This window comes from Choloepus didactylus, chromosome 2 (genome assembly GCF_015220235.1).
Source record: "Choloepus didactylus isolate mChoDid1 chromosome 2, mChoDid1.pri, whole genome shotgun sequence".
Lineage (NCBI taxonomy): Eukaryota > Metazoa > Chordata > Mammalia > Pilosa > Megalonychidae > Choloepus > Choloepus didactylus.
The window spans coordinates 210,599,704-210,624,324 of NC_051308.1; the positions used below are offsets into that span (position 1 = coordinate 210,599,704).

General features: G+C 39.7%; 1 protein-coding gene across 23 annotated transcripts in view; it reads right to left on the minus strand.

The window, feature by feature from the left end:
* MACF1 (microtubule actin crosslinking factor 1) overlaps positions 1-24,621 on the minus strand; it is a 356,335-nt gene that overhangs the window by 281,695 nt on the left and 50,019 nt on the right. The window contains exon 1 of one of the 23 annotated variants that reach the window (XM_037827630.1): positions 14,180-14,356. The exons of the other annotated variants lie outside the window; for them this stretch is intronic. Coding sequence (XP_037683558.1) covers positions 14,180-14,231 — 52 coding nt within the window. The 5' untranslated portion in view covers positions 14,232-14,356. Of the gene's footprint in view, positions 1-14,179; positions 14,357-24,621 lie in introns of those variants that run through there. 23 annotated transcript variants of the gene reach the window in all.

Here is a 24,621-nt window from a genome sequence, read left to right on the forward strand (position 1 = left end):
CTTTTATAAAAAGGGGGTTTATTTGGCTACACAGTTACAGTCTTAAGGCCATAAAGTGTCCAAGGTACCCATCAGTAATTGGGTACCTTCACTGGAGGATGGCCAATGGCATCCGGAAAACCTCTGTTAGCTGGGAAGGCATGTGGCTGGCGTCTGCTCCAAAGTTCTGCTTTCAAAATGGCTTTCTCCCAGGACGTTCCTCTCTAGCAAGCTTGCTCCTCTTCAAGACGTCACTCACAGCTGCACTGAGTTCCTTCTCTTTGAGTCAGCTCATTTGTATGGCTCCACTGATCAAGGCCCACCCTGAATGGGTGGGGCCATGCCTCCATGGGAATATCTCATCAGAGTCATCACCCACAGCTGGGTGGGGCACAGTCCAAGCAAATCTAATCAGCACCAAAACATCTGCCCCACAAGACTACATCAAAGATAATGGCATTTGGGGGACACAATACATTCAAACTGGCACAAGAGGTGTCACACAATTCTCAAATACATCTTCGAAACAGCACTAATTTTAACTCTCTTGAAGTTCATATTATCTAGCACTTTTGTTAAAGTGAGGAGCTGTAATAAAATTAAAAGAAAGAAAATATAATACGCCCCCCTCCCCCCCCCAAAACAACCAAGTGTTCAGAGGGAAATGCATTCAACTACAAGTCAGGAAACCTGGGTCATGCTTTCAACTTGTCAATAATTAGCTGTGTGACTTGGGCAAACGGCAAACATCCTTTGACCTCTCTGAGTGGGCTCAGTTCCTCATCTATCTTTTGGGGTTGATCTAAGAACCAACTATACATTTGGTGCTCAGTAGGTATAACAATTCTTTTCTACCAGGCCTAACATAAGCAGAAATTTTCTACAGAAAAATGACCTAAAAGGGGAAGAAAACGAAGGAAAGAAAGGGCCTTAAATGCAAGGGGAAAGAATCACAAGTTAACAGAGGACCTGGAAGGAGGAAAGTGGAAGCTATGTCTACAAGATTTAATGAAGAAAACTATTCGACGTCTTCCCCTCCCACCCCCATTGCCTCCTGAAGCCCTCTGAAAGAAGCCTGAACAATGAATAATAAGATAATAAGAAATAAGAAATGCAACAGGCAAACACACAAATAAGCATTCTGGGTAAGAATTTCTAAGAGCTATAAAATGGGTTTAGAAGAAAACAAGGATTTTAAAAAGAAAAGAAGAAATAGAGAAATCATTTAACAGTGCAGAGATTTATCCACAATTCCACTCAATGAGGTTATGTACCAAGGAGGAGAGGGTCACATACCAGGGTGAACATGAAATGAGGACTTGAATCTGAGACTTCAGCGAGTCTCAATTTCCATGTGCTTCTCAGAGTGAGCACCTTGAACAACCAGTATAATTCTAATGTTTGAGAATACATTTTTCCCCTAATTACAGACCAGCTACTACTTATGGTGTTCCAGCTCTGTAGTGACATATTCACAAACTATATTTAATGGGCAATTTAAGTATTTTTCAAGGATAATTTAGATTATTTCAGATTTTCGCTTTATGTGCTGACTTTAGAACCTAACCTCCTCCTACAAGAGTAAGATGAGAATTTATCTTGCAGGAAAGAAGAGAGAGAAAGGAGGGGTGGGGGTGGGGGACAGCCACAGGAATCCTTCCTAAAAGCCAAAGACAAAACAGAAAATCCAGGCAGGGTATCAATTCAAGAAAGAGACAACAACCCTAAGTTGCTGTGTCACTTCCTTAGCCATCCCTAGCCATTTGGGAAAGGAGCAAGTAGTCTGCAAAACAGCCCTCAGGCTTGTAGCAGGTCTTCAGTTGTGTCTTATTTAGGGCCAGTGAAATGCTGTGTCCAGGCACTTGCTCAGAGCCTCCCTTAATGACACTCCCCAGTCCTGGCACCAGACTCAGCCCTGAGACTCTCCTTTCCCTACTGAGATGCCTCCTGTTTCTCTCACTACTGAATATTTAGAGCACCAGGGGCCCTCCTCAGCTTGGTTCAAGATCTCCTGGAGTACAAGAAACATCATCACTCTCAGACAAAGACTGAGAAAGTAGATGACCTCCCCTGGTCATGACGACCCCCCTCCACCCTACCCAAGTGGGAACTGCTTTTTCCAAAGGGTAAGTTCCTCATAATGAAATACAACCCCTTGCTGTTATTCAACTGAGACACTGAGCCTCTAAAATATGCCCACATAAAGAATAAATCTCTCCCTTTTCCTCAAACTGATAAAAAGATCGTGCCTGATGAGAACATTTGCTTTCTCTACAGTCTAAAAATACCAAGGCCTAACCCTGATAACTCTAAAAGACAAACACATTTGGAATTAGTAGTCAGGAAAATAAGGCTACATCCACCATTTACCATAGATAGTAGTAGTAATAATGATAAAAGTCAAAATCTACTGAGCAAGTTATGTGCGAGGCACTGTTTCATTACTTTCCCACGTATTAACCTATTCAATTCTCACAACAACCCTATGAGAACAATACTATTATAATTCCCATTTTTAGCTAAGAAACTCTGGGCTAATGAGAAAGGTTAAGTAACTTGTCCAAAGTCACACAAAGCGATGGAGGAGGATACAAGGTCAGATCAGTACTACAAGTCCTATGAGAACTTCTGTTTTGGATGGTTTCATAAAGAAAAGGGAGGGAAGGAAGAGAGGGAAGGAGAGGATGGAGGGAAGGAAGGCAAGAAAGGGAAGGAAGAAAGGCAGGCAGGCAGGCTAGTAGAAGGAGTCACCAAAAATTGGATAGTTTTGCTTTGTTTTTCATCTCTCTTTGTTCTAGTTCACTATCTTTCCTTCTCCCCAAACCCCTTAAATGCAGCCCCTTCAGGGCTCTGAAGTCTTCAGACAGCAGCTTAAGGAAAAGAGAAAGAGAGAGAGAGACAGACAGACAGAGAGAGAGAGAGAGAGAGAGAAGAGAGGGAACTTAATCAAAAGCCCTTTTCTACTGGCAAACAAAAGGCCTTGGTATTTCTACAGACAGACTAGTTATTCTTAACCCTAACCAAAGATTCTTTGGCAGAGAAAGAAATATGAAAATGTTAGGCTTGTGGGAATGGCCTGTGCTTTGGGTTTTTGTGTCCCACTAAGTAAAGCCAGCCCACTGAAATACAAACACAGCCACCTCTCTGTAACTCTAGGCCAATTCAGTTAACTCCAGGGACTAGGGAGACAGCAAGGGCAGAGTACCTATTCCTGCTTGTCTAACCTCTTTCTCCCCTCTCCCCTCCCTGAAAGGGGGCTGTTCGGCAACTTTTCAAGTACACTAAGAAAAATACGTCTGAAGACATACATACAACAGATCAAATTCCGACATAGAAAGAAAGGCAACAAGTGAAAGGTGAAAAAGGACAGAGATCAGGCTTAACTCTTTTCACACTCTCACAAGCCTCTATGCTTCTCACCCCAAATCAACACTTTGGGTTTTAGCACTTTCCTAAGTAAACTGTTAAGATCTGGTGATTGTTTCAAGTGCTTTCTCCACTCAACACTGGGTTTTGGTGTCAGAGAGACCCTGAATGGTCGACATTTTCCCAGCAGGGTAGAGAGAAATTCAGAATATTTTTTAAAATGAGTCAGTAAGGAAGGGTAGGAGCAGTCTGCCATAAAACAAGATGGCCCCAGCAGCAGTAATCTCACATATATCTAGGCTAAACTCAGACTCTGTAACACCCCAACTCCCAACCCTTACCTGAACACAAGAACATTACTATAACAAGCACCCTCTGCTTGCTGCCCTGCCCAGGACATCATGAACAAAACCCACTACATGAGGCCACATATCCAACGGCACATCTCCCAGCAGCATGTCTCTGTCAGAATAGTGAACAAGAGTAGCCATGTATGAAGAGCTTCAGCCTGGCTTTGAAATCCCCAGGAATGAGCAGCCCAAATTAATAAAGATTAGTATTTATTAGGGAACCAAACCTTGAGGTGTTAAACCATGAGGTAATAAAGTCCCATATGGCTCAGGACTCTCCAAATTCTCTCTGGAAATAGTAGGTAGTAGTCTTGCTTCCAGGCCCTATCAAAAGCAGATTGAGTAAAAGGTACTCCTCAGCCAAGCTCAACCCACTGGCAAGTTTCAACTGCCTGGCACACAGTAGGCTCTCAAATATCTATTGAATGAATAAATGAACAAAAGATTTCATCTTTAACTGCTATAATCAGTTCCTTCCTATACCCAAGGAGGTAAGAGAAGTGGCAAAGAAGAATTCTAGACAGCAGAAAAATAAATTTACTTCTCCCTGCTATTCTCTGGAGACCAAGCTCTTCCGTGGCAAAGTATAATGCTCCCTTCTATATAAAATTCATTACTGAACTGTTTTCCCACAGAGTTGGATCACAGGCCATACAATCCTAATCAAGGACAATGGCTCTTCTGCAGCTGGCATGCAACATACAGAGTCCTCTGAAAGGTGGCACAGTCAGGGAGATGTCCATTGTAGCATTTTTTCTTAGAGCAACAACTGGAAAATGCAAATATTCAACAATAAAGGAATGGCTAAGTGTTGCCATAATCAACAAGATAACTTAGAATAATAATGGCTATAAAAAAACAAATTTTTAAAATCCTTATACTATTACATGAAAAAGGCATGCAAACATATCTGCAGAATAGGATTACAACTATGAAAAAGTAAATAGGGACCAGAAAGGAACACAGACAAGTTCCCAACAGCTGTTAAATTAAAGTGGGATTTCACTGATGTTGGACAATAAATAAAAATCAAGAAAGAAAATTAAAATGCCAGAGCATGCAGCCAGCCCTAAAGCCACAAGACTGCAAACAAGTGCCTACCATGTGAGGGACAAGTTACTCTGCTCACCAGGCACCAGAACAGCTGTGTGTGGAGTGTGCTATGGTGCAAGGGAGAGAAGGCTTAGGCCCTCTGAGGCCTAGTCTTCTAATCCCCCTTAAAAACACTCCCTAAGGCAGAGAAACCATCTGTTTCAACAAGGCTTACAGCCTTATAAGCACATTAACTCCTTCCCTGCTGACCTTCTATAAATGGTTTTCACTTATTATTAAGTGCTATTCATTTTTTAAATGCCTCTAAATACTAGAATATAAGCTCTACAAGGGAAACGAGTTTGGCTTGCTCTCTGGTATATCCCTAACACCTGGAATAAACTACCATCAATGAATACTCAAATTATTTGCTTAACAAATCCATTAAATGCCTTTTTTCCTAAATGATTATTTCATCTGTGCCTTATTTCTAAATAAGTCCTCACTTAGAGTCCTGCCTGGTTTCCTCAAATGTGGCCAACCAACAAATATTTGTCTAGGGCCTACTTATTATGCACAGTATAACCAGTCTCATTACTATGCTGTTTTTGCTGGATCCCAGTGCCTAGAGCAGGGTCTTAAATATGGCAGGTGCTCATACATATCTGTCGAATGAAAAAATGATTCACTTGGTCACCACACCTTATCAGAAATGAGCTAGGCACCATCAGATTTATAGAAGTGTAACTTCTATAACACAGTCCCAAAGAAAGCTCACAACTTCAATAGGGAGACAAAATTAGAGTGTAGGGAAGTAAAACATCAATGGGGACTAAGGAAATCAGATAGGTCTTGATGGAGAAGAAAAGCCTGAACTGAGTCTTAAAGGGATGACAGATAAATTTCAGTCAAGTGTAAAGAATAAGGGCATTCCAGGTAGAGAGAACTGCATTGAGAAAAGGCAGAGGAGAGAGTAAATGAGGCCATAATAAGGAGAAGGATCTGCTTGGAACTGAAGATGTATTCTAAGAAAGTATATGAGATAAGCCTGGATACATAGGATGGGATTAAAGCATAAAAGCCCTTTAAAAAAATGAAGTTTAAACTTGAGATAATAGGAAATACTAGGAAGTAGCTGGTAGTATTAACTGGAAGGGAGAAACATACCAAGAAACAAAATATGAGGCAGATACAGTAATTCAGGCATAAGGTGATGAGTGACTGGACTAGTAATGGCAAAGGGAATGGGGAGGAAAGGACAAATTTAAGAGAAATTCTGAAGAAGTAATGAAAGAACTCAATGACAGACTGAAAATGGGAATTGATGAAGAGACAAGAGTTAACAATGTCTCCAGGGTTTCCGACCTCAAAGACTGAAAGAATGTGAACACAATTGTGAAAAACAGGAACGAGGGAAAGGCAGCCTATTCTAAGCTTGGTTTTAAAAATACTGAGTTCAAGGTGAAGTCCAAGTATAGATGTCCTGTAGGCAGTTGAAAAAAAAGAAACTAAAAAATTGAGAGAGTTTAGGTATCAGAGGACATAAGGACATATGTGGGAGCCTGCAATCAAAAAGAAAAACTGACAGGAGAACTGGGTAGGGAAAGAAAAGAAGGTCAAGAGCAGGATAATAATGCCAGCTAGGTTTTTTCATGTATTTATGTGTCAACACATGTTAGAAGCTTTCTCTACTTACACTATTTAAACCTTATAGTTTTATTTGGAAGATATTACTAACTCAATTTTATAGATGAGAAAGCTATTAAATGGAGAAGATGGGATTTAAACCCAACCCTGCCCATGTTCTTCTCACTTCACCACATTTGCCTTGCGCCTTAGGAAACTGCCATAGTTAGAGGCAGAAGGAAGAAAAGACCCAACAAAAGGCAGACAAACAGCAATCAGACAGATAATGGATAACCAAGAAATGCTCTTGCTGGAAGTGAGAGGGATATAATCAACAGAGTTAAATGCCAACACTCCAATACAGAATGAAGTCAACACTCCAAATCCATCTGTGAAGTTATGTAAAGATGTCACTCTGGGACAGGTACAGCAGCCCAGAAAATTTCAGAGAAACAGAAGCCCTACCCAGGGCTAAATGGGCTTCTTCTCTCCATCTTATCACTAAGAGACACTTTGGACAGCTGATACCCAGCTGCTCTACGGTCTTCATGCTAAAATGCATCATCTGGAAATATAAACCCAAACACAAAGCATTGCACGACATAAGGATCAGGTTTGACTTGAGCTGTGGAGGTAAAATGGATTTCCACATCCAGCTATATATAGTTCAACATAAAATTTGTATGATTCTAAAAACTAAACTCTCTTTTAAAAGGATTTCATATGTCTGCTCTTTACTTTTTCTCTCACCCCTCTGCATCCTAGATAAACTAAAATCAGGTACATACTGCTTTAGCGGCAGTCCCACCTCTCTATAAATGACTCTTCACATTGCTGCCAGAGTTATACACCTCCCCACCCTCACTCCACTCCCCCAAAAAACCTACAAAACCCTGATTGTTAATATCATTCCTCTGCCTTAAAAACATCTAGTGCCCTCTACTGTCTACATTATTGGTTTGCCCTATGAACTTGTGCTGATATCCCCCTCTGGCCCAAAGGTATGCAACAAGCTGAAAATTTTACAGTTAAGAAGGGGATAAACTTTAACAGTACAAAAATCTGTCAACCACCCAAACAAGTACAGGTTTTACTAAGAGTCCACTAAGTGCCTAGTGCTGTAAAAGGTATTGACAGCCCTCACCCCACAAGCATGCAGATTTCCAGATTCCTTGCAGTAGAATCACCCCATTGTGATAGGTTTGCTTAAGGGCTCTGGGAATGGGAGGGGTAGACAGTTCTCACTGTGAAGGATGCAATCCTGTCGGTGACTCAAGCCATTTTCCACTATCCTGGCTGCTGTGGACCTTCTTATTGACTCCTGCACAAAAAGTCCTACACAAGTGCCTTTCTTCTCAGTCCTGAAGCTAATCTCAGAACACCCCCAGCATATCATCAGCTAGCAAACCACACATTTTCTGCTCTAGGATGTCAACTCCAACTCAGAAACAAGATTGTTTGTATTCTCATCAAGTATATAATTCCACTCTAAAGCTGTCCATCCCAAGGAACAGAAGCTGATCTGCATTTGACAATATGTTGATTTAAAACACTTTAAAGCACGGCACCAGCTCATATCTTCCAGAGGCAGACACCCACCATAAGCAAGAGTGCTGACACAGTAGCTTGTCAACCTATTATATCAGAATAAGCTGGCCTAACTTACTAGCAGATGCTATCTCAGTAATAGCAGGAAAAGAAAGGTAGTGCTAATCTGAGGTTCCAACGCAAGATTTCTATAAAGCAATGATTACATCATTCTTGGTACTAGTTTCCCAATCAGAAATAATGGGTCTCTCCTCAATATAAGAAGAAAAGGAACTAGGTTTAGGTGAATCAATGAAGCCATTTAAATACCTGGAGCCCCAGGACAAAAACTTCAAAGTAAAACAGTACAATGATGTGATGATGACATGTGGGAGCTGCTGTCTGAGACAGACACTTGACACCTGTCCCAAGATGAAATTAACTGGATAATAAAACATCTGAACCAGCTAGCCACTAAGCCTGAAGATCAGGCTATCCCTAGAGGGTAAAGGGCCACCAACTATTGGGATATTCAAAGTACTACAGATATCCTCTTTTACCCATGACACCTTTTAAAAATGAAATAAAGTTAAAAACCAGCATCCAGAGCTTTGAAAATACTTATCAAGATGCAGTAATTTCACTTCTAGAAATTTATTTTTTTAAAAAGTCAGATATGCTCTCAAAATTGTATTTACAGAGATGTTCATTATCATATTATATTAGTAAAATCCTGGAAATAAACATGCCCTACAATTGGCAATGTTAAATAAGTGATCCTCCCATTTGATGTAATTCCAAACAGATGTTTAAAATGATGTTGTAGACAAATAAAGGCATGAAAAAAATGCTCAAAAGATAATAAAGAGCAAATATTACAATAAAACTATCTTACAATAAAACTAAATTACAATAATGACAAATATATGAAAAACACAACATTCTAGATAGATGTGGATAGAAAAAGAATAGAAGGAAATACAACAAAATGTTAACATGATAATATGTTGATTTTTTTTGTTTTTCCATATTTTCTATAAGGATGATACAAAAGTACATCTATTTAACATCAAGAAAAAAATCTAAGTTTTTTTCTGGGGTTCTTTATGAACCACCTTGAAGAGAAAAACCCACCCCCATCCCCACCTCCATACCCACTCTCTGATGGGTACTTATGGGGACACGAGGACTTGTCCTGCTTGCTTGTGGGCAGGCTTCTAGGCTGGCAATCTAAGTGGATATCAAAGTAAAACTATGAGATAATAAGAAAGATTATTTGACAGACACACCAGAACTAACAGAACCAAAAAAGATAGTGCTCCTTTTCAGGACTCACCTTGCCAGTAGTTTCAAAAAAATGAGTGAAACCCATTTTTCACTTACTTCTATATTTAACTTACAGAACACTGTTAAGTGAATCTTTCTCTCAGAAAGCTATAAATCAAATATGTTACTTCTTCAACAACATTGCTGCTGTCCAAAATATATGTGGAACCCTTCATCTGGAACTGCCTAAACACTAGTAGCACCATCTTTTGATCATTTTCAATAGCCATATAGTCTCATTCTTTGAAAACTGGATTCAATTCTTCAAAACAGCCAGTCTTAGGTCATAGCATTTTTCGACCAAAAATTAGATGTGACTATAAAATGTGGAGTTTCTTATGGGGGTCATAATCTTGCAAGAAGAGGAAAAACATTCTATAAATGTTTACAGCATAGGCTCTCATCCTCAATATTTTTTAACCTCCTGTGATGACTACTGAAGCACATTTGGACACATGAGTTCGGTTCAACTCAATTCTTCAAATGTTTATTTCATGCTTAATGTATGCCAGGCACTATGCTAGGAGAAAGAGATACAAGGATAAATGAAACACACTTCCTGCCTTTTACAATAGTAATAGCTAACATCTACTGGGTTCTCACTCTGTGCCAGATGTTGCATTCACTATCTCATTTAATCCTCACAACACCTTGTGAGATAGGTTCTATTATCATGCCCATTTTATAAATAAGGAAACTGAGGCTTACAGAAGTTACAGAAAACTTGCCCAAGGAGTAAGGACTCGTAGGAAAATCAAATGTTTAATTAAATAACTATGACATAATGTGGTATGCTCTAAATTAATATGTTTGAAGTGCTATGGCAACACAGATGAGGGAGAGAGACCAATTCTACCTAGAAATGAAAAGCAAAAAAAACAAAAAAGTAGGGGGAAAGTGAGAGTTGAATTAGGCACTGAAGGATGAGGAGAAGTGTGGTACAATGAGAAAAAGATAATGGGCAGAGGAAACTACAAAATATGCAAAGGAAAAGAAGGGTGAAAATACATGGGTATGTTCAGAACATATTTCTTAAAAAAAAAAAAAAATTTTTCTTAGCATAGTCTCATCATTCCACCTCACCTACCTCTCTGCCTAAGTAATTAATCCCCAATTACCACTCATTGCACTGGCCTGGGCTCTGCCAAAGAGTAGGACTTGGGCCAATAGTTCAACATGTCATGCCAATGGAAGAGATCCATCTGGATAGAAATCATCTCAATGGCTATTGTTTTGGGCAGACTTGAGAAAAAGAAGTGAAAGCCTTCCAGAAGAAGCAGCAGCAATGAATATATTGCACCTCAAACCTACTGTCAAGGAACCAAAGATTCACAGGAAATCGGGGACCAGACCTTCAAGGAACCTCTATGTCTCCATTCTCCCAGTGGGCTCCCTTCAACAGTTACCCATCAGATGGAGGAATGGCTGTAAGCTGAAACATTCAAGAGAAGCAAAAGTCAGTAACTAAATGAAGAGGGGAGCCAATTACCTTTTTCTGCCAACCCCTCCGGAATAAACAAAGGCCCACGTGAAATGAAGAAGGGAAGTAGCTCTTCACCATAATTAGGGAACATAATGGTTGAAATTGGCAACTCAACCCCATAGGAGGGTTGACAAAGGCAATGGTTTGTAACTAACTGTCTGCCTGGCAGGCCAGGGTTGGGGGAATACTTGTCTATGACTTATACCAACATTCCAATAATAATTATAAGGACTAAATCAAAACAACTTTATGGTATCATTCCAGGAACCTCTCCAACCTGTAAAGGCTAAGGTTCTGGGAATGAAGAGACCTGATACCTACCTCAGGTGAACAAGAGAAATTGTGTTATATGTTGTATGCCATTAAAGACTATTACTGAATAACTGTGAATGCAAGATTAGAAAATAGGACGCAGCACAAGGGGGCAATGTCAAGATAAAAGACCCATCGCCCTCATTTCAAAGCACTATATTGCTGCTTTCCCTCAGAGAAGTAGATACCGAAGTGCATTTTATACATACACTTGCTCAGACAAGGGTATTCTTTCCTACTTCAAATAGTTGCCAGCATCAGACAGCAGCCCAATAACATTAGCCATCTTGGCTAATTTATTCCCAAGCACTGTAATCTCTCTAACATGATAGCTGAACCCCATTCTCAGGCCAGCAAAGCCCTGGGTATACCGCTATAAACTAAGTACTCATAGGTTGATATAAAGGCAACATGGATTAATATATGTAAAGTGCTTAAAATAGTGCCTGGCACATAACTAACACTTACTGAGTTCTTACCATTATTACTATTATCACTACTATTGTCTTCTAGTCTCAGCCATCAACTGTCCGACACAGTGAGATCAAATAAGACCTGAAGCCCAACATGTGGATGGGTGACTAGTGCTGCAACTTCCCAACCAGAATGTGTCCTGGTCCAGTTCATCCTGTGGTACAAGTTCAGATCAAAGCAATCATAGGACTCACTGATTCAAAGAAATCTCTAGGAGGGAAGGGAGTAAGAAGAGACAGAACCAACATTTGGTAAATTCCAACCAGGTACTAGGCACTGAACTAAGCCTATATACCCTCTAGTTTGATGCCCATGACAATAAGTGATTCTGAGTCAACCTTAGAGGTGCGGAAATAAAATTACTTGGAGGAGAGTCCTAGTGTCTGGAGTAGGAAGAGTGGAGTGGGAGTTGCTGTAGTCTCTTCTCTTCTCTGATCTCAGTCCAATACAGGACACTCTCTATGACAGATAGATCTAATCTGTTATTCATTTATTCCTAGCAACAGGTACAGATCGGTCAAAAGAAAAAAACAACACACACACATACACACACACACAAAATGTTATGGGTGGGCTACGAAATAAATGATTGACAGGCTGGTTTCAATATAACCTCCTCTAAAAGTAGAAATATCCATTCAATTTCAAACCTCTATACCCCTGAGAGGATTAAACTAAGAGCTGCTTGTTCTAGTAACCCCAGTGAGAAAGTCAGGAAAGTTAGAAGAATATGGGGAGAAAACTCTTATTTAGGGAGTAAAAAAAGAACTCCTTCCTCCACACATGTTTTATGCAAGGAAACCAAGAAGTAACCCCCCCTTTACCACCACCCCCCCCATCATACCTGAACTTTGTTCCTCAAGTACATACAGCAGAGTGTGACAGAGCTATAAGATGACGTGTGGTCTCCAGAGAACCCCAGGAACCTAACTTGAGTCACTGCTAAACCTTATTCACATACGCCTTGGTCATCCTAGTATGTTTAACAGTTCATCCAAATCACTGACACAAAAATAACAGTTATGTTCTTTAATTCAATGCCATACAAAATGTCATATAGTTTCCACTACCCCTGTCCATTGTCAGAAAACCTTAGCAACTTTTATCAAAAGAATGACTATAAGGATAATAAGGAGAAAACTACCATAAAGAGCTTTTTGTCCAAGGAGTAGCCTGGGATTCCTAGTGGGAGCCTTTTCATCTGCTGAAGGAGTATACAAGTTAATTAAGTTTGATAATTCTGTCACAAGTTTTGCAAACAGAAGAGGGTAAAGGCTCCTGCTATTGGACAGGCATCATGCCCGGGAATACAGAAGAATCCCTCTAAGATAGGAAATAAGATAAGAAAAGCAGCTCTTATATGGGACAGGGTACATGTTAGCCCCTTCTCTAACCAAGTAACCAAAAAAAAGCCCTAGAACTGGAAGAGTGGCTGGGAAGCACCATTGGTTCACCCTGTTTCTCCCACCTCTTCCCCACAAGACTAGGTGAAAAAGACCAGACCCTTTCTGCCCTCTCAAAATTTCTTTTGACAGGGAAGTTAGAGCAACAGTTAGCATGTCTCATTCTTGCTAAGACCAGTCTGATGTGTGATGAGCTTGCAGAGCCCTGTACATAAAAGGGAATAGCTCTAGCTGTCAGAAGTTCTGAGAAAAAAATAAATAAATAAAAATAAATAAATAAATAAATGTGTGTGTGTGTAAAAGCTGAGGAAAGAGAAAAGAGGAGAGAATTAGAGATCAATAGAACTATATTTTATAGTTGTCTCTCGCTTTACAGCATACAAAGATATTCATATATACTTTCCCTATATTTAAGGGGATCTATGTACTCTGACAGGGAGTCTAGAACTCCTGCCCATCTCATCCCCTATTTACCACTCTCCTTATCCCTCAAGAAGCCCATTTTACCCCCTTCCTCCTTCTACCTCCTCCCACTCTCTCCACACTCCATGGTTGCTCTAGGTCCAGAATTCTGACTGTTGATGAAAGGGAAATGTTTTGAGCACCTTCCCCAGCATATAGAAATAAATTCACCTACTAGAGAAGGGGAAGTAAAAAGATTTCATTCATTTTCATCTTTAATAGCCAAAGAGTCCTGCATCATCACATTTGAGTGCATTCTTCTAATCCATGGTCAGTGTAGAATTCACCAAAGATATAAAGAAAACACTTTTCCCCTCAAATATTAGTTTACTAAAAAGTTGTCTCCTTTAAAGTCATTGATTTACCCTTTACAAAGGCTCATCAATGGACTGTCAGCCTGCATTCCCTACCCCCTTCCCCTCACTCTCCAGATGGGAATCTGACTCACTGTAGACACAGGTGACTAGAAGACCCGGCCCAAGAACCTAGCTAGCTACACCCAGGGAAGGGCTGCAGGGCTCCATGGTGAGAGCCTTCCACCCACACTGCCTGGCTGCCTCAAAGAAAACGGAGAGTGCCCTGAGCCCTGCTGAGCTCAAGAGAGCAGGGGGCATTTTTCTTTCATTTCAAGAAAAAGAACAGGCTGTTGCTAAAGAACTCACCCATGATCTCATTTATAAACTCTATCCCTTCTGTGTAATTGCCTAAACACATAAAAATTTGGCCAGAGTAGAAGGGCTTTCTAAGCCCTTAGGGGTTGATGGAAAGTAAAGACCCCACAAACAATAAGTGTTCACATAATCAGCAAGGATAAAAAGGAGCTCGAAAACTTTTAATACCTCTAAGGTTGTTGAGTCCCTCCAGGAACTTCTGGTACTTGTAAGCGTTCATGCCTTGGCACAGCTGTGTTGGTTCAGTGACCCGAAGTAGGCACCATGGTGCGTGACAGCTAAGAAACAAAAGTGAGCAAACCAACAGATCTTTACTCCCGCTTCTCCTAGCCCCCAAGAACTGGACTTTGACCACATTTACAAGTGACATCACGAGAGAAGCCTCATTACTTTACAGCCCTTTGTGAGCTCTCATTTGTTGCAGGGAGCGGAAATACCTCCCCAAGAGAAGCCAGCCCCTCCTTTGTGCAAATAAGCCACGAGACCACAACAGCCCCTGCCTATCATCTGCCACCTTCTCTCCAGACTCTAGACTCCAGCGGGAGCTCCAATGCTCCTCTAGTTTAAACACTGGAGATAAAAAGGTTTAAATGCTTTTCAGGACACCAGTTAAGGAGTCATCTAACAACTGAGAATGAAATCTTTAAAGGGTCACACTCACCACACACAGCAGCTCTTAGGCAAATATTGCATGGCAATGGAACAGGTTCTACAAAACAAACAACCAACTCTGCACTCTCCTTACAAAACTCATGTTTATAGACTGAAATACAAGCACATAACAGAGAAGACACTGCATGTCAATACAGTCCAAGGCAAGGAGAAGAAACTGCTAAGCCCCATTCCCTAAGTGCTAAAAACACAATTCAGGGAGGCAGGTCCTTCTTAGATACCTAAGGAGAAATGCAGCCCAGACATCATCCAGGACACTATTTCACTCTTTGATTTGTTTGGGGGTTGCCTGGAAAGATGGCCTTCAAATAATCACAGGCTCTTAGGATAAGCCTGGGAAGATTATATTGAGACAGGGAATCCTGACATTTCTATAGTATCTTTTTGTAAAGTACTCAAAGTGGTTCATCTGTATCATTATATTCATCTTTGAAAATGTTTTTATGAAAGTAACTAAAAACTTTTCATTTACAGATTTAACAAAGGTTAAAGAATTTGTTCAAAAGTCACATATCAGGCCTATGAGATGGTATGGGGGAAAAAAAAAAAACTAATGTTTTCCAAATCCTGGCTTGGTACTTTTGTTCATCTTCCCATGAAAGCCCTGGCATCCTAGAAACCCACAAGCAACCAACAAAGTCAGACCCCACTGGACAACCCCTCATAAGAGACATCCCAGGTCCCAAGTTTTTCAGAGCAACCTGGCACACAGGCTGCTACTCAGTGATACAGGGTAGAACTCATAATGTGCAAATCCAGTGTTTCATAAAACTCCCAATTATGCAGCATGGATGCGGTTAAGGAAACTATATAACCAGCACTGTGAAAACAGAGAAAAGGGAGTACATCTGCTTAAAAATATTAGGCTAAATAATTTTAATGGCTGCTAAGATAAGGAAAGGGAGTAATAATAAAAATAACCAACCTCAGTTCTCGTATATTCTGATGCTACTAGTCAGTTGACAGTATCAATAAGGTAGCCAGCCACTTTGTGCAGACTTGAGTATTAGGCGTTATGGGGGCCACAAATTCATTGTTCCTTTTCTCAAAGAACAATTTAACAGGCCAGATAAATCGGTAAAAAAGGAGTTTAATGCTTAGAGAGCACAAATTAGATAGTAGGATACAGTTTTTAAAAAAAGACACCTATAGATTCTAGTACGCATGACTGTTAGGATTCACAGTATTTTTGAAGTCACCTAGTCCAAAAGGCTAGTACACAGAGCACTGGACTCCCCATCTGTGAAATAAAGCTGTGGACTTTCTGAGAAAGGCAGAAATTACTAAGCTAGTCATTAAATAAAAGTACAGATCATGTGCATCTGTCTTCCTGGAGTTATTCCACTTATTCCTCCAGGAAGAGTATGGATACTACAATATAGTGGAAAGAACTTTGGTTGTAAAGTCAAGATGCCTAAATCCCAAAGTCTAATTTAAGACCCAACTTTGCCACTAAGTAGCTCCATGAGCAGGGGCCCCCGATTTCCATGAAAAGCTGGTTCTTAACCTTTCTTAGGTCACAAACCCTAATGAGAATCTGATGAAAACCAAGGACACTCTCCTTAGAAAAGGCACCTACATATAAGCTTTTGTTTACAGCTTTGGAAGAGAGGTCAATAACAGGTAAAGGACCCTTGAAATGATCTCTCAGCACTCTTCTGTGTCATGATCTGAAACACAGTACACTCTGAATATAAATGCTGAAAAAAAAAATAAGGTGTAAAGGAATGTTCAGTCAGCAAGAAAAGAACTGAGTCCTCTTCCCTTAATGCTGCTGTAAATTCTATTCAGAGATTCCTCCCCCCTAAAGGAGGAAAGCAGCCTAGACAACAGGAATCTAATAGCAGGAACAACGGACTTAAAATAGCTACTTGAACTAAGTGCATTTAAAAGACAACACATGCTAGTTTGTCATTTCCTCTGTGTTTCACCATTGAAACTGTTTAGTAACATTTTATCAGATAAAAATTAAACAGAAACAAGGATGTTTGGAATTATGGAATGACGGTTCCAATGTGCAGCTCCAGGGAATGGGGAGCGGGGAGCATGTAGAGACTGGTCTAAGGGACCATGGACCTTTCCCCAGAATCAGAGCATTTCAGAGCACCATACTCCAGTTCTTCTTTATGCTCTTCATGGCTGTTCATCTTTTATCCTCCAACAAAGATCAGTGAAATCTAACTTCAGGTGCTAAGAGAGAGTTTGCCCCTATATAATTATAGACAGAGACAGACAAATGTGAAAGGCTTAGTATCTCGCAGTCTAATAGGCACTCTGGCCAACTGCTGACAAAGGGAAAAAAACAAAAAGCTCTGCTGTTTCCAATAGCCATTACAAAGGAAATCCAGACTACAGTGCATAAGGTGTGGTCCTTAGGGCTTCTGACTCTATAGTGACAGGGTGACTGTTAAAAAGGAATACTTGCTGTCTACAGTGGGCTTGGGGACGCCAAACCTCAGGTGAAGTCACAGCCAGGAAACAGGAATGCCAGTCAGTTTAGCAAGGAGTTATAACTGAGCAGAAAATTCTAGGCCAATGAAGAAAGAACAAGAAGCCCTGTCTCGGAATTCCCCCAGCTTCCCAAAACTCCTCTAGAAAACAACCCTTCCGTAATTCTTTAGAAGCAATCCTTCTCCTAAAAGCAAAGGTCTTACTTCCACAGGGCACTCTCATATCGGGGTCATCGAACCCAAACTTGGACAGCCAGGTTAAGGAATTCATTCAAAGATTAAGAAATTCATTTAATCATTCATTCCATGTGTATTTGTTGCCTACTTATCATACATCAGGCTAGGTGCTGGAAACACACAACTCAAGAGTCGAATGACAGAAAGCAGGAGATGAAAGAAATGGCACCATCTCCTCAGATTCAGAGATTATGAAGGTCATGGGGTCATCAAATTGCCAACTAAAGGTACATCTGACTTCCAACTGCTTGCTTTTCCAGATGAACCTAAAGACAAGAGGTTAGGGATGCAAAAGGTAACTCTCCTCATATAAATACAGCAAGCATCTTTGAGGAAGAGCTGATTCCCTGACAGCCAGATGCCACTACTACCCCAAAGCAGCAGCTGACCCAGGAAGACACCAAAAATTTCTTCAGTCACTTAAGAAGCCAGTAACAAAAACAGGTGCCAGGTTCATAGTCCTATTCAAGGAGCAAGGAAGATCACTTTCTTCATTGTCTCCCCTGGGCAGCAGTGTCTCATGGAGAGAGGCGTTGAGTTATACCTTGTCCCTCTGGTTTGCTATAGAGAAAATGAGTTCACCATCTGAAAAAAGGGTTATCCCCAGGGCCAAAACTGCCTCTGTCTTCTGAGGAACAGAAGACAAAAGAAGTCAAACCTCATATTTAGAAGGAGAGTACTGAAATAGAAAGATCAAGAGAGGCTTTAAAGGGAATTAAATTTGGGTCTGGCAACAAGGCTCCAAATCAACTTATCTCCTTTTCTTTTTCGCTGTGTGGTCCAAGGAGAAATGGATGAATCCTATGGGTCTTCTCCTCCCTACATTGATTGTATAATATTACAAGACCAAACAATGTCAGAAAGCACTGAGCAACTGAGAGGAAAGCCACAAATGTCTGCTCTGACAGTGAATCTGCACCTATATTACCTCACATTCTAGCCCCACCTGAAACAAAGTTTCCCTTCTCAGTCTGTAAAATCATGAAATAACCCAAAAACCTCACTACTGGGCATTCTGAGGACCTAAGAAAGAGTCACATGCCATTGGAATGGGTTTATAGACCTCCAGCAACAAGATGAAAGAGGAGGAAACTTATTTCAACAAGAGCACACTGAAACAGCCAGAAGCATCCAGATATAACAGAGGTCAGCAGCTTCCTACCTCCTTTACGAACAATTTTTCTCATTCAGCCTCACCAGGATTCAGTGGATACAACTGCACCTCCAAGCTAGCTAAAGGGAGGCACCTTCTAAGGAGAACCACATTTGGTTATTTGGACAAACCTGGGGGAAGAAAAGTGCTCCCTGGCTCAATTCACTTGGGCCCCTCTACCAGCAAATCTAACAAGCTTCCAAAACACAAACCACCAACTTTCAAGAGCATTCCTTCATTGCTTCTGGGCAGAGGAAGAAGACAAAATAAACATTTTTGAAAAATCAGATCCCATTATACTAAAAATAGAGTAATAGAATTTTCCTCTGAAGGTGCCTTTTACTAACAATGAGCTTATATTAAAAAAAAAAGAAAGCCCAAGATCAGGTGTGTGGTGGTGACTCTAGGATGGCAGTGTATGGGTTCCGAGAAGCTTATTACTCTTGAATCTAAGGTAAAAATTTTGTAAGAGAACATCACAACGTTAAGGAGGTGCTAAAACTGCCTCACAGACAGAACCTCAATGAGAGTGTCACTATCTGTTTAATGAGTACTGGGTACACATGCTCCTGCTATGGTATTATCTGTCTTTATCTATATGCTTGAAATACTTACAATAAAATGTTTTTAAGGTAATGCAATGGATCAAACTATCCATCAAATTTACAAGTATGCATACCCTTTGATCCAGCAATTCCACTAGTCTAAGAGAAACTGATAATACTGATTGCCATCAGGGATGAGAGCAATTATTTCTCATTGTATTCAGTTTTGTACGTTTTGAATATTCAATTATATGAATGTATTATTTTAAAAGCCAATAATCTGGAGTTATGAATACTGATCCAGCACTGCAACTGACCACATATACCCTTCTCACTCAATTTTTCATACACTCAACAAACATTTTTTTATTGCCTGTTCTGTGACATATTTGTAGGATATTGAGGAAAAGCTCAGTCTTCTTCCTCAAGCAGCTTACAATCTAGGGAGGGAGACAAACAAACCAACAATACAAGATAGTGCAACTGACACTGACAAAGGTACACGGGAGGAGAGAAAAGAGGAAGCCTGGAAGCCTATGGAGATGATGCTTGAACTGGGCCCTCAACAGAGAGAAACAGATTGATGGGAACAGGAGTCCTGGAGACAGAGAAAACAGAGAGGAAATATGAGAGAACATGAGGCATTTAAGGAGCTTAAAATAGTTTGACATGGCTAGAGTGTAGGGAACGTTTGGGAGAAAAAGTGGCATACAATGTCAAAGAAACCAGATTTCACCCTAAAGGCAATGGAAAGCTATTGAAAGGGTTTAAGCATAGAACTGACATGATCAGATTTTACTTTTAGAAAGAGCATTCTGACAGTAGTAAAATATCGGGAGCAAGACAGAGGGGAGTAGTTAGGATGCTATTACAGTAATATGTTGAGAAATATAGAATCCAAACTAAGAAAGTAGTATTGAGAAGAAAGGAAGGGATATGAGATTTGTAGTAGAATATATGATATTTGATCACTATTATATTTAAGGTGGGGTGGGGTGGGGTGGATGGTCCAAGAGAGGGATGATTCTCAGTGTATTTGGGTAGAAAGTAGTACCTTAAATAAAGTAAGGCAGGAGAGGGGAAAGCAAGTTTGCCAAGATGAAGATGAAGGATTCTATCTGGAACATGTTGAGTAAAAGATGCATACAGGATATCCAAAGAAGTTCTCCAGTACTCAGAGACAAGTGTCTGGAGATCAGGAGAGAGATCTGGCCCAAAGTCACCTCAGCAGCTGAAGCCATGAGTATGAATAAAATCACCCAACTATGTAGAAACTATATAGAAAACTAGAAAGCACTTTCTTTAAAATTCAGTAAAGGAAGATAAACCTATAAATGAGGTAGGAAGAAAATCAGGAGGGGATGAGGTCACAAAAGTTAGGGAAGGAGAAACTTTCAAGATGGATGGAACGTTCAATAGAGTCAAGTACCACAGAAAGGTCAAATAAAATCAGGTCTGAAAAACTGACATTGGAATTGGTAATTAGGAGCTGATTAGTGACCTTGACAACAGCAATTTCAGTAGGATGGAGGGGAGTGGAAACTAAATGGCAGATACATATCACTCTTAAGAATCTTGTGGGGGAGGAGAGGATATAGTTGTGAAAGGGGATTCTCATTTAACATGTCATGTTTTCTACTTCCCTTACCATAATATATCTGAGTGTTTAAGAAAAGTAAATAGAAACATGCAAATAAAAAATATTAACACTTAATGGTGTAGAATGATGATAATCCAAAATACTATTACTACTACACTGAAGCACGCTATATTTACCCCATAAATTACAGATATTTTTATACCCCTATGCACAAAATACAGAGCAGGCAATGCAGGAGATTAAAAGGATACAGTCCCATCCTCTAGGAACCTCCAATCATGTAGAAGAAAATAATGAATACATACAAATTGGGATGTTAAAGCACAGTACAAATGATGTAGAAAAAGTGACCTTTGGCATTAAGGAAAAGAGGGTGATCAGAGAAGGATTCCTAGAGAACTTTGAGGTAGGTTTCAAACAATGGGTAAAATTCTTTACGGCAGACACAGCGAGGGAAGATTTCCAGGAGGACAGACTCATTTGGTTTAAGTATGAGGCAGCAGTTGGAGAGGACGCTGGAAAGGCAATTATGAAGGGCTCTAAATATCAGGCTGAGATGAATTAACCCTGACTCTCTTTTGCATGATGTTCTACAGTGCCAACTGCCTGCTGGATATTTCCACCTGAGAATGCCACCAGCAACTAGAACTTTTGTTATTAAAAGTGAATTCATATCTTTCCCTGCAAAATCAGTGCCTCTTTTCAATCCCCCACATCAATAATGGTACCATCTGTCACCCTACCCACTATCAAATCCTATCAATTCTTTCAAATGCTTCTCAGTCACCCTTTCCTTTCTAATTCTTATTAACGCTCATCTGGACTGCTAAAATAGCCTCAAAAAACTGGTTTCTCTCCTTCTCATTAAAACCATGTAGCATGCACTGCTAAATCAATATTCCTTAAACACAGCATTAATTAAATCATTCCAATACATCAAACCTCCAGCAGCAATACAAAACTTACCAAAAAATATAAATTTCAATGAAATATAAGAATCAATCACATGTTCTCCTGTGGAAAGTAGTTTGGCAAAATGTATCTTAAGTTTTTAAAAATGTGTAAAACTTTTGAGTCAGCAATCCTACTTTTAGGAATACATGGTAAAGAAATAAGTGGTTAAGTGTGCAAAGGTATATATACAAGTATATCCACTTCATTGTTTAGAACATCAAACAATGCAAAAACAAATGATGACCTTATGGCTTATAACTCCCTTTATCCAGTGTATGGACACATGAGTAAAAAATGGGGACAAAAAGTAAATGAATAATAGGGAGGGATGAGAGGGATGGGATGTTTTGGGTGTTCTTTTTTACTTTTACTTTTATTCTTATTTTTATTTATTTATTTATTTTGGAGTAATGAAAACATTCAAAAATTGTGGTGATGAATGCCTAACAATATGATAATATTGTGAAAAATTGATTTTACACTTTGGATGATTGTATGGTATATGCATATATTTCAATAAAATTGCTTAAAAAATGAAATGATGAAAGTCCAACAATAGAGAACTGGCTAACATGAAGTACAAGAGAATATTGACAGCAAGATAAATTATGATACTGATTTATATTTTTTAACACTGAAAGCTTTTCAGCATACAAAAATGAGGAAAGCAAATTATAAACAGCATATTTTTGTAAAATATGTACTTATACAAGCATATTTGCCAAAGAAAATGTCTGAAAGAAAATGAAAAGCAAAATGTTTACAATGGTTATTCATATATGGTGGGATTTTAGGTGACTTTTTATTTTTGCTTATTATTTTATAATTTTCCTACAATAAACATGGATGTGAAACATGTGAAAATAAAACATGTGAAATAAAAAGGGAGGGGAGATTCTACTGTGACTGATAACCAGCAGAAACACAGCCCTTTTAGATTTTCCAAACCTCTTTTATCTGGAGCTAGGAGAAACTTTATATACAACCAACAATTCAACAAATTGTTATGGCACCAAAGAAATAAGTAACAAGATGGTACAGTCTGCCCTTATTGCATTCATGGTCTATGGGAGGCAAACAGTAAAACAGATAACTGTAAAATAAAATAATAAATGCTACTACAAAGAGATGCATAAACTACCATGAGAATTCAGATGAGGAGGTAAGTTAAATTTTTCCTGGTTGGGGTAGAAGGAAAGAGGGAACACCATGAAAAGCTAGCTACTTTTTAGAAGGAAAGAAGAGGAACATCATGAAAAGGTAGCTACTTTTCAGCCAGAACAAAAAATGACTTTACAGGATGAAAAGGAATTTGTTGGGCAGACTGTGCAGACAGAACATCCCAGGCATAGGAAATAGAATAAACAAGGGATGAAATTGAGAATCATACTCATGCTAAGAAGTGTAAACTTTACTCTGTAAAGGAACAGAGGACAGTGAGCATTGGAGGTTTTAAGAAGAGATGTAGCATGATAACTGGTAGCAAGCCAAAGAAGATGAGGATCCAAAATAGGGCAATGGCAGTTGGTTCAGCCAGGAAAGGAGGGATGTCAAGATGTTTCTGAGCTAGAACAAACAGAACTTAGCGTCAAATCAAAGAATAGGGGAAGACCCCCCCAAAAATTAATTTCCTATTTTGGGCAAGGAGAGTGGTATCAGCATCTGCAACAGGGGTGTACAGGAAGAGAAGCAAGTTTGGACGTGGGAAAGCTTGGTTGGTATATGTTACATTAGAATTTCTGTAGAGTTCAAAATGGAAAAGGACAATAGTCATTTGGACATACAATTTTGGGCCTCAGGGATAAGTTCCTGTTTAGAAATTTTGATCTGAGAGTTATCATTGTATATATAAGTTGATAAACGAATTCAATGGTGTAAGTAAATTCATCCAAGGAGAACACACAGAATGGGGGGAGGGGGGTCCAAATAGTGTCAAAGGCTGTGAAATGGTCAAACTGCCTGAGAACTGAAAAGAGACTACTGAATTCTGCACTTAGGTCATCACAAATGAAAGCATCTTCAGTTAGCATGATGGGTGCAGAAATTTAGTGGTTTAAAAAAAAAAAAAAGCAGAGAGTCAGCATGAAGAAGAGACAAGCTTAAAAGATGTTTTCCTTAAGATGGAGAAAACCTGAACATACTTATAAAGAGTCTTTGGGGGAAGGAGACACTAAGAATACAAAATGCTATATGCCCAGAGGCCTGCCACTGAAATATGAGGGAATAAGGTGAGGACCAGTAAGGACCACAGATAAACTTAGAGGCAAAGGTGGGGAAAGTAAAAGGCTAAACAACTTGTTTATAAGGTGGGGAGGAGTAGCACATTTGAGGAAAATGGTGCAAGTTTGGAATAGCTACTGTAAGGAAAAGGAATGGGAGTCAACCAGAAGAGAATAAAAAGATTTTAGGTTAGGGTTGAGAGTCAAGCTGTGGGGTCAATCAGCATAATGGGACTGATACCTCAAAGGCTGTTAAAAGGTAATTCCAATGAGAGATTGGCAGTGAGTTTTCCTCTTAAGCTTCTTCTTTCCTGAACTTTAAGGTTTGATTTTGATCTCTGGGCACAATATCAATAACTTTTCTCTTAATCGACTGGGAGATTAAGGGTCTTACAACATATATGGAGTTACTGAAAATAAAAGTTTAAGAAACTGTCTAATTGCTAGCTTGGTAATTCCCTCAGGGTCCTGGAGCCAGCCAATGTGGGACAACAGTCACTGTCCTTCTCAGGGCATTGGATCCTTCCTCCAGTGTTGAGGTGACTTTAGTAAAGGACAACAACTAGAGCATAATAATTACATTCAACAGGGAAATGGAAGTCGAGATCTGCTCAAAAAGTAAGGGAAAACAAGGGTGAATGGAGGATAGTGAACTCACATCAGACAAAAACTGAATCTAGCCCTTGCCTCACAAGGAAAGGAAAACCCAAAAAAGCTACTTATTCATTCCCTAAAGATCTGGTCTCCTATCCAGCTTATTATCCCAGCCTCGTACATAAA